Source organism: Podarcis erhardii, assembly GCF_964252035.2.
Source record: "Podarcis erhardii genome assembly, chromosome: 7".
Classification (NCBI taxonomy): domain Eukaryota; kingdom Metazoa; phylum Chordata; class Lepidosauria; order Squamata; family Lacertidae; genus Podarcis; species Podarcis erhardii.
Window position 1 is genome coordinate 53,548,920 of NC_138511.1, and position 10,763 is coordinate 53,559,682.

General features: G+C 46.7%; 1 protein-coding gene across 4 annotated transcripts; it reads left to right on the forward strand.

Moving 5' to 3' along the window:
* The first annotated feature begins 737 nt into the window (after nt 1–737).
* Nucleotides 738–9,607, forward strand: TRADD (TNFRSF1A associated via death domain). 4 transcript variants are annotated; one of them, XM_081871612.1, is made up of 5 exons: nt 738–970; nt 2,865–3,010; nt 4,199–4,479; nt 5,852–6,119; nt 7,310–9,607. In XM_081871612.1, exons 2-5 carry the CDS (start codon nt 2,869–2,871, stop codon nt 7,615–7,617), a joined length of 999 nt encoding a protein of 332 aa, XP_081727738.1. In that variant the 5' UTR covers nt 738–970; nt 2,865–2,868; the 3' UTR covers nt 7,618–9,607. The 4 variants fall into 4 exon arrangements, with proteins under 4 accessions (XP_081727738.1, XP_081727736.1, XP_081727735.1 ...); XM_081871610.1 differs by having other exon boundaries at nt 856–970; nt 2,861–3,010; XM_081871609.1 differs by lacking the exon at nt 738–970 and adding an exon at nt 1,133–1,296 and having other exon boundaries at nt 2,861–3,010.
* Nucleotides 9,608–10,763: the final 1,156 nt, after the last annotated feature.

The following is a 10,763-nucleotide window of genomic DNA, read 5'->3' on the forward strand; positions in this document are numbered from 1 at the left end:
CCTAATGGAAAAGAAAAATGTTCAGGAGGCACTTAGAAGCTAAACCAGAAGGCACCTGCTGAATCTCTATTGGCAGATTATTTCACAATAGTGGGCTGATTTATACATCTTTCATAAAATATCAGGGCAATGGACAGCAACATATCCCCCCCCCTCCCACGAAAAATCATTAATATGACTGCCTTCCTCAAGAATTTTTAAAAACAACTCCGCATAGGACTGCTGGCCAAAAAAAAAAAAAAGGTCTTCAAAGAGACTCCTGAAAGTCAGAAGCCAGGTGGCCTGTTGAATCTCTGCTAAAATAATGTTCCAAAGCATGGAACCGGCAACAGCCTCCACAGCACAGGGGATACCTAACAGCGCTCCTCAAAACGAGCTCCTGATGATCATTAGTCATCACAGCCTGCCAGCAAGTTCCAACCTGCCCGCGAGAGCGCAGCAGGGCAGGCTCCTTTTCCCTCTGCCTTGGAGCAGCTTTCCGCTAGCAGATCTTCCCAAGAGCGCTGAGAGATCTCCTCTCCTCCTCCTAGCAGGAGTGGAATTAATCTATGCGAGAATATGCACTCTGCTGATGCTCTGGGACACGGCGCTTTTGCTTTCTAAAAACAAGGCGATCAAACAGCACCTTGGTCAGTACTGTGAGCTGAAGCCAAGGACGAACTGAATTCCCACCCCGTTCCTTACCTGAGTTCAGACGACCCCAGCCCCCAGGCGGCCTCTCCTGTCAAGGCCACGGTTCGGGGCGCCCACTGATTGGCAGCCTGAACTTCCTGGTGCATAAAAACGGGGCGGATCCTTCGGTACCTTCCAAACAAGCAGCCCAATGGGAAGCGGTGCTCGATTTGGACTGGCAGGTCCGCCAGCCGGTCACCGTTGCCTCTCGCAAACCACGTTTGGAGGGGGAGAGACTGTGGTTCATTCTTCTCCGGGGAGAAAACTGCCAAAAAGGAAAAAGCAAAAACTCCACCAGGTTGGAATTAGGCTTTCCCCAGATCCCCGAACTGCAAAAGCAATCCTGTGAATTCTTTGCAAGCTTGAAAGTCCGGAGGGTGGGTGGTCTTGTGGGTGAGAGAGCATATGGGGGTGGGGGGAGTGACTGGCATATGGGGGGCGGTCATTGCTCAGGGATCGGGTCATCTTCCTTTAATAGCCACATGATCAGGAAAGTGCAAAGTGCCTTTTTGCTCTTTCCGAGCGGCTAATGCGCAAAGGCGGAAGACGCGCGCTGTAGCTCACTCTGTTTGCGCGCGGGGAGGAGGAGGAGGAGGACCGGCCAGGATCGGGCAAAGGGAAGAGGTAATGGTCGCTCTCCGCCTTGGGAAGCGGGTGGGCGCTAGCGCAGGCTCCGGCTGCTGACAACTCGATCCGAGGTAGCGATCGGGAGCCCCCCCCCCCCTCCCCGTTGGCCCAAATCGTTCCGTGCCTCCCGCTGCCTAGCGCGGAGATTTCGCTACGGAGAAAGTGGGTGGCAAGGAGTTTTCTCCAAGTTTAAAGTGGCCAGTTTTAAAAAGTGGGGAGGCGAGGCGAGGCTCTCCCTCCAAGTTCAGAAAGGTGCGGGTGGGGAGTGGAGCGACGATGCGCGATTCATCCGTTTTCATTTGCCAAGGCCCAAGAGGCCAGTTTCGGTTCCTTGCGTTCCGGGAAGCGGCTTGGTTCCAGGAACTGGGCTCGGGCATGTTTTGTTCTCTTGCGCGGCCCGAGGGACGGATCGGACCTGACATTCCTACGTACCTTGTGCAGATGGGGATCTCGCTTTTGTAACAAAAGGATTTTGAGAGGGTTCAAGAGAGGAAAAAGCGGGATATTCCCGTACTTCTAGGGACCCGCGAGGAACCTACCCGTTTTAGAAACTTCGGTTTACGAAACTGGGGGCGGATGTGTGTCTGTTTTGGATTACTTAATCCGGAATAAATGCACTCATCAAAGCAGGTCAGGTTTGTCCTGATCGGTAAAAACCTGGAAAAGAGAAACGGAGAAGTGTTCGTTTTGCTTTGGCAATAAAAATCAATGCCACTACTTCGAAGTATTATTTAGCAGGTATATAGAGAGGTATGGAGAGAACGGTGTGATAGACTTGCCCCAAGTGATTCCTCTCTTCTCCCATTCCTTGATCACCCAGAATTTAGACATCCTGACAAGTACGGTATATCCTGTTCCATGAATGGGAGGGTAATGGGCTGCATATGAAGCATTCTTCCAGGTGGCAGTGCAATATCAGAAAAAAAGATACTGGGGGAAGCTAATACCAATCAGGCAGGCTGGTTTCAAATAATGCAGATCTGATTGCAGGTAGAACACAAAGGAGAAGGCATTGGGACTCTGGCAGCAGTTGGATCCTTTTGTTATAGGTCCCCAAATATGTGCTGCCTTCTGCTTAATATAAGCCATTATTAGACTTGGTTATGGGGGATACACAATATATACATGAGCCTGGGGAAACGACCTTAAGAGAAGCATCGAAGAAGCACAATGGGATCAATTATGGGTTAAGCCCCCTATGGAGTCTGTTTTGGTGCAAGTCCAGGAAGCCACCCTTAAAATAATTGTGTGATAGCACTGGACTCCCCAAAGGTTTTCCCGTATTATTTATTTGATTGATTGATTGATTGATTGATTACAACAACCCTGTGAGGTAGGTTCGGCTAATACTATAGATGATAACTGGCCCTAGGTCACCCACTGAGCTTTATGACTGAGTGGGGATTGGACCCCTAGTATGAATCTCACATCCATTTGTTTTGAAAGTTTGATTTTTATATGAATAGTTTATATTATTGTATGTAACGATCTTTGGATTGAGTGCTATATAAATCTTGTTAAATAAAAAAAAGTCAACGAATTCTTTCGTTTCATTTTGAAGACAGAAAGATGGGAGACGTCTCTGATGTTTGGGTGGGAAGTGCCTACCTGTTTGTGCAGTCAACATCGGAAAACGTCCTTCTTCCTGTGATGTATGGAGACCCAAAGCAGAAGCCCTGCGTGTTCAAAGCACTCAAGTTGGCACTAGCGGGTATGTATTCTGTGTAGCCATTAGTGCCCCAAGACAGCAACTCACTGAGGATGGCATCATTTGCCTGTTGTCACTCAGCATCCTTACATCTGAGCTGCTCTTGGAACTTAAGCTTCTCTTAAGTCCACATCTTTGCAAGCTGGTGAGTCAGACCATTGGGCTCAGTACTGACTACTCTGACTGGCAACAGCTCTCCAGGGTCCCAGACCTGGAGATGCCAGAGATGGAACTCGGGACGTTCTGCATGCCAAGCAGGTGCTCTGCTTCTGAGCTACAACGTTGGCCCTAAAGATAAAGGGAGATTCCAGTCCTGGTTTAAACCATCTAGGAAACCATCTTAAACTGAGTAAGACTATTGAACCACCTAGCTTAGCATTGTCTGCACAGACAGGCAGCAGTTCTCTGGGGCTTCAGGCGCAGGTCTTCTCTAGCCCTTCCTGGGGCCTTCTGCATTCAAAGCAGATGCTCCGCCGAAATGCTTGAGTCCTTCCCCAAACATTGCATACTACCCTGCAGTTCTAGAACACAGCACAGCAATTTGTCTTCCACGCTGTTTGCTAAGAGACTTCCACTCATCGGAACTCTCCAGGGAAGTCTCTTTCCCAGCCTGTAGAATTCACAGGCCTAGAAGGTCTCCTTTACTTTAGTCATAAAGATAATAATAAGTGGAACATAGAGAGGGTTCTGTCTGCACTGTATCTTGCAGCATCACTTTAGGTCTTCTTGTAAATGTGCTATTTCTCTCTGTGTGTGTTTGTTTGCTTGTTTTCTGGAAGATTATACAAAATTTATTTAATTAATATAAAAATAAATAATAATAATAATTTATTATTTATACCCTGCCCATCCGGCTGGGTTTCCCCAGCCACTCTGGGCGGCTTCCAACCGAATATTAAAAAAAATACAGCCTCAAACATTGAAAACTTACCTAAACAGTTGTCTTTTAAAAGTAAAATAGTTGCTTATTGCCTTGACATCTGCTGCTCTTCCTCCCGAAAGGGAGCCCAAGATGACTCAACAGCATAAAACACAACTGAAAAATACATATCTGCAGAGCTGCTGTCATTCAGTGTATAAGGTACAGAGCTTGATAACCCAATGGTCTGACAGCACAAAGTGGCTTCTTGTGTTTGGTAAGTGGAAAACCTGACAGCCACTGCTAACTTTCCTCCCCGCTCTCTTCCCCAGATTCAACGGGTAGCCTCAACGGGGTAGACGTGCTGAAGGTCCATTGCAGCGACCCTCACCTGATAATCCAGCTCAAGTTCTGCAAGGAAGAGAACTGCCGGAGATTCCTGCAAAGCTATCGCGAGGGACACCTCCAAGACTCCCTCCAGAATCACCTCAAACTTTCCTTGTCCATGTCCACCTTAGTCCCTGTCCAGATGGAGCTGAAAACTGGCGCCGAGAAGCTGGACGCCATGATCCGGGAGGAGGAGCGGTGCCTTGAGTGCATCTACCATGAAAAGGTGCGAGCGAGAGAAATGCTGGGCTGCGTGGGTGGCTATATGGCAGGAGCCTGGAACCTTTGGGTGAGCAGGATTGTTACTTGTCCCTGTGGGCCAACTTTGACAGGTGTGCGGGACAGCCCACTACCAATCACCTGACATTGTTTTGATGTCCAATACATGACAGGTGCATTGACTTACCCACTGAACAAAGTCTCTTGTCCAGAGCTTTCCCAAGAACCGGAGAGCCAGCTGGGTACTTGGGAACCTCGGGGCATGGGGCGTGGCCAGGCCTGTGCTCATCAAAAGGCTGAACACAGGGCATCACAAATGATGTCCTGTGTGGGATGGGCAGGAATAGTTTGGGAGAAGCAGTCTTGTGGACCCAATTGGGACTTGTGCTGCACCCAGCCAGCCAGAGCTTCCCAACTCCTGCTATTTAGCATCCAAGTTAGAGAATTAAGAGGGAAATTCAGCATGCGAACCGTCCGATTTTTGCGTCAAGGAAAGCTGGATTCTGCAGCTTGGGCAAATGTGCCCACTTTTCTTTGGCATAATACGTCTTTATGGTTCTTTCTGGGAAAAGGCAAGGAACAATGTGGGGCATTGAAGCACCATCTTTTCCCACCCACAAGCCCTGCAATTCTTCACAGATCTCAACAGGCATTGCTCATCCACTTTGAACTCTGTTCTTTAACAAATAGGACTAGAATTATTATTATTATTTAAGTGACAGCTTACCTTCTCAGGGAACTGAGTTGGCCCACAACTCACACTCACTTTACATACGCGAGTGAAAGCTTATGCAGGTGGTGGGGTGAAATAAATAAATGAAGAGTGCGGAAAACCTGCTGTTTCCTGCTCTCCATTTATTTGCTTTTTTCTGCCCACACACTCAGTGGGTTTTCCTTGCTTACTAATCTTTGGGGAGGTTACAGGCTGGTGCTGAGAGCACCCCAGGGCCCTCCCGCAACCTACCCAGAGCCCAGTAAGCAGCCCAAATATATATATTTGGCAGCACACCTGAATGTAGGATCTAACACAGTAGACATCATGGATGCTGATTTTTTAATAGGGCTTATTACTGAACCAGCTAGTTTGCAGGTAAAATTAACGGGGCAGATGATTTGTGGTTTTTTTGGTATGTTACTTATTGTATTTACTATGTTTATATCTTGCCTTCCCCCATGGAGCTCAAGTCAGTGTATATGGTTCTCTCTCCCTCCCCATTTTATCCTCACAACAACCCTATGAGGTAGACTAGGTTGGGAGGCAGTGACTGGCCCAGGGTCACTCAGTGAGCTTCCTCACCAAGTGGGGATTTGAGGCCTGGTCTCCCAGGTTCTAGCCCAGCATTTTTTAACCACTATACTACATTGGTTCTCCATTTCAGCCTAACCGTCTCAGGGATGAAGAGATCACGGAGCTGGAGGAATCTCTCAGGAACTGTTCCTTTCTGGGCAAGATTGACAACACGGGTCCTTCTTTGAATTCTTCACCTGCATCTTTGAATTCTTCACCTGCATCTTTGAATTCTTCACCTCCATCTTTGAATTCTCCGCCTCCATCTTTGAATTCTCTGCCTCCATCTTACAGTTCTGTGGAGATCCCAGGGTCTCTGCCAAAGGGAGACACCTTCACTTTCCAGGGCCAGCAGTTCGGTAAGTGTTTCCAAGAGGAAATTGGGAGAACTTGATCACTTTGAATAAGAACTGGTTACAAGACAAAAAAAATTAAACAGGTGTGCACTGAAAGGAGAGAGCTGGACAAATTTGTCTATGTCATCTCAAGGAAAACTCTGAAAACATGGTGTTATTTTGCAGCAGGACTGTTTACTGTTTATAGTTTCGTATTGTAAAGTTTCTGAAGGGGAAGAAAAAGATCAGATAGTAGGAGAGTTGTCCAGCCAGAAATCACACAAGGAGCACTTGCAAGGTTAGATGTTGTTTGAGCACCTGTTAGGTTTCATCTGAGAAGCTTCAAGAGTTGGTGTTGCTGCCTCACCCTTCCCTGAGCTTTCATTGGGGTCCTGTTCTGGAACAGCAGCTGAGTCAGGTGTCCTCCTCATGGATAGGGCTTAAGGAGAGTTCTGCTGCTGGATGGACACCACACCCAGCTATCGCTTCCGTTCAGCCTTGCCCTTGGTGGTGATTTTGGTGGCTCAGGAATGAGGGGATGTGGCCAGCAGTTGAGGCTGCTCTGTTAAGGCAAACGGGACACTTCCCAACCAACCTCAGCCTGCTCTCAGCCAGCCTCCACCTGCCTGCCTGCCCTCAGACTTACAACCAGTATTAGAGAGTGACCTCAGTTGCCAGCTTTGACTTCCTGAGTCTCAGTTTTGCCCTTGGTAAACACCGCAGGTGGAAGGATTGAGACAAAGCTCAGATTAGTTGGCTCTGCCTGCCATTGGCTCTGGCCCTGCCTACTATTGACATCCCTGCTTTCTGTCCCAACAGTCCCAATGAGTATCAGCCACCATTGGAAACCAGTCAGGGCATATTGTGTTCCTCCAAGCTTTCAGTCTCTCTGAGTGGGATATTCTCCCAGGCAGTGGTCTTGGGAGGTTTATTGGTCAGTAGTAGGGTCAACAGCAGCAGCATCCTCTACCTCAGAAGTCTCATGCAGTCCAGGGCTGGTCCTGGCAAGCAGGTAGTGAGGTGTGTCCCCTGTTTCCACATATTGGGAGGGTTGGATCCAGAGCTCTCCATATTTAGAGCAGTCCCATTAAAAGTAATGAACCCATTGACTAACATCAATCCATTCATTTGGATTCATCCCTAATTTTTTGTTTTGTACGGAACAACATGTCCCTGATGAGTTAAGATTTGTTTTTTGTTGTTCCCTTCCCAAGCCAACAGAAAAATCTCTCCAGACGACCACCAGACATTTGCCAAACTCGTGTCCAAGAAGTGGAAGCAGGTGGGCCGGTCTCTGCAGGTCAACTGCCGGGCCCTTCGGGATCCTGTCATCGACAACTTGGCCATAGAGTACGACCGGGAGGGCCTCTATGAGCAAGCGTACCAGCTTCTCCGCAGGTTCATTGACTCAGAAGGCAAGAGAGCCACCATAGAAAGACTGGTCGCTGCCCTGGAGGAGAATGGCCTCATCAGCTTGGCTGAGGAGCTTCTGAGTGTCCACCAGAATGACAAAACATTGTAAGAGGACATGGGGGGGGGCAGTCCTCACTTGAGACTACAAGCTGCAGGGCCAGTGACGCTGCACACTCAGGTGCCTTTCTACACCTCTTGACCGCTCTGTAGCCATTTGATGCTAGACCAGCTGTGGCCCTTGCCACTGGCAGAACCTGCCCCGAGAAAAACCAGCACAGGACTGAGGCTGAAAGTCAGTGTGCTACTTCAGTGCTGAAATATGGATGGTCTTGGGAAACATCTTTCATCTTACAGTAGCATCTGGACAAAGGCCTTGGCGGTTTCAGAATTTCTCAGCAATGTAATAGCAGGAAAAGGAAAAGATGTGTGACTTTCAGGAACGGTCTAAATAACTGGCTAGGCTGTGCCTGAGTAAAGGTAGTTCTCAGCACTTACTGACTGTAGCATCAAATAATGACGTTATATGGAAATGTGCATACAAAAGCGAGCTATCCTCAGATTAATGATCTGGCTAGGACAGTCATATTGTCCAAAGTCAACTTTAAAAAGTGGTACTTTCCAATGCAGCCAGTTCACACAATGGGTTGCAAATCATTGGCATAACTTAATCTAGCATGCAGTTGAATGTGTGAACTGACTCTTATTGGAAATAGGGGCTAGGAAAGGGGTTTTTTTGGGTGGCAGGGGGTATTAGATCTGCAATGACCTATTCATTCCTACAAGCCCCACTTGATGCTGCAGTCAGCAGAGTTGAAACTGCATGTGTGAACCAGCGCTAGGTGGCATTTCCATGAACAGACTGCACCAGCATTTTACACCTTTTATGGAGTTATTCTTGAGTGTCATAGTAACTGTGCTGCTGTGATGCTTACTTACAGGAGCATGTTGTCTGCATTTCCTTGCACAGAGGATCCACCTCAGTGACATTACTGTATCCCAGATTCTCTTCCAGGAAGGAACAGTAGGCTCTCTCTTGTCTCATTGTTTGCTTTCAGTCTTATGGCTGTGTCTGCTTTAGCACCATTTCCCCCAGAAAATGAGGCATGGCTGGGTTGGTAGCTGTCCATGGTTCATGATGACAGCTGTCTCCCTTGGATCCTCTGCACATTTATAAATACCTGTTTCACACATAATGTTAAACCACTGTTTATCAACCAATAGTGTATTCAATCATGGCGTAGCATTATGTATAAATCCTGCCTTCCAGCTTAACTATGGTTTGTTCACTGCCAACAAACCACAGTCTGAAGCCATGGTTTATTGTTGGCTTATGAACCTTGGTTTGTTTTAACTATGGCTTAGTGTTATGTGTGAACCTAGCACCCTTAACTATGGTATGTTTGAGCACCCCATCACAGAAATTTAGTAAGCTACAAATGCACAAGGCAAGAGCAGCTGGAAAACAAACCAAGCTTTTGAAAAACAAGCCATGGTGACTGTCTGTGGGATAACTTGTGGTTAACTCTTGGTTTGTTAAAGAAAGCATGGTTTAAACAAAGCATTATGTGCAAACCAGTCCAATAATTGCTTAGAGCAAGGGAAGGGAACCTTAGATCTGGCAGCCCACTTTTCATGTACTATCTTACTGGCACAGGTAAAAGTGTCATTGTTTGTGTGGGTATCATTGTCAAAAGATGGACAATGTATGAGATTCACGAATACCTGTAGCTACACAAAGGGAGCTGTTCCAGAAGCAGATATGAGGGCTTGATATCAGAGGATGCACAAAGCAACCTTGCTAGTGCTAAGAATGTCTGGGTCTGGTCATTTGACATTCCATTCTGCTTTCGGCACAATCTGGTATAGCATACAAATGAAGGAATGGTTAGTGCCCTGAATCTGTGAATCAGAACACGGGAAGATGTCTTGTACTGAGTCAGAACCTTGGTCCATTTAGTTCAGGATTGTCTCCATCAGTTGGCAGAAGTTCTCCAGAGTTTCAGACAGAAGCCTTTCTCAGCCATCCCTGGCAATGCCAGAGACCTTTCCCCCTGCTACTGGCCCTTCTCTACGGGTATAAACATCATTTTAAAAACCTATCACCTTTATCATTATTTACTGGCGTCTTCAGTTTTTTACAAATACATACGCAAAACATAAACTCAACAAAGACAAGTGGTGCGTATCATTTGGGCGTAAAGGCAATTGACTAAAAGAAGAACATCATTTTGTAGAGTCAGCTTGGCTTCATTAAGGACACAATGCCTCTAGACCAGCAGTTCTTCTTGCTAGCTAGGGGTGATGGAAGTTTTCGTTCAACATCTGGGGACCCACAGGTTGAGAAAGGCTGCTCTAGACCATAGGTATTGTGGTAATGTGTTTCCAAAACTGTCTGAGGGTACAAGGGTCCCTCCTGCCTGGCAGTACAAGGGTCCCTCCTGCCTTGCCCAGGTACAAATGTTATAAAGGGAACATAGGTGTTTACGAAAGTATTCACTGACTGTGTCCTGAACCACTCAATTCTGCTGCATTAATTTCTCTGGAAGATAGTCTGCACTTTGGGTAGAACCGAAAATCTAGTGCATGATGGGAAATGGTACAATTAAAAAACCAATAAAATTGCCCAACGAAAAGTGATTTCCTCCAAACAATGGGAGCAGCATGAGAGCTTTTCCATGATGGAAGTTTGCAAGGCAACCTACATGGGATTTCCCCCAGTGTATGCATCTCCCTCATCCAGCCAATGATTTTTAGCTTCAGCAAAATTGCTTCACCATGTGGAAGAGCAACCCTAACTCCGGGGAAAATATTGATAAATTAAAACACAATTGGTACAGGCTGATATTTTTGCAAAGTGTATTTTTACCACTTTTGTATTGCCTTGTTTTCTGCACTGTAGGTTTTCTACACAATACTCTCTTCTGATAGACACTGATTTTTAATGCCATGATTTGTATCTTTTGAGAATCCTGCTTTTATATCGCAGCACTTTCCTCAATGTGTGTCTTGACAATCTTCAAATTGTGTCTCTCCCCACCTTGTGGCTTTCATTTTTAAACACATGCAAGATCAGGCAACAATCAAATGAACACGCTGCTCAATGTTTAAAAGGGAATGCACCCGTGGAGATACCTCTCGGGAATTTGTTGGAATCCAAAAAAGAGTTTCATGTTTTTAAATAGTTTTAGCAGCGCTTGAAAGTTTGGAGCGGTCACAAGCTGTCCGTGGGAAGATGACTTTGGTCCAAGATGAGCG

What these genes read in the sequence shown, in the direction of transcription:
- TRADD (XM_081871612.1), top strand. Translation starts at nt 2,869, where the DNA reads ATGGGAGACGTCTCTGATGTTTGGGTGGGAAGTGCCTACCTGTTTGTG. An exon ending in ACTCAAGTTGGCACTAGCGG is followed by an intron (nt 3,011 to 4,198) that starts GTATGTATTCTG and finishes TCTCTTCCCCAG; the next exon opens with ATTCAACGGGTAGCCTCAAC. An exon ending in AGTGCATCTACCATGAAAAG is followed by an intron (nt 4,480 to 5,851) that starts GTGCGAGCGAGA and finishes TCTCCATTTCAG; the next exon opens with CCTAACCGTCTCAGGGATGA.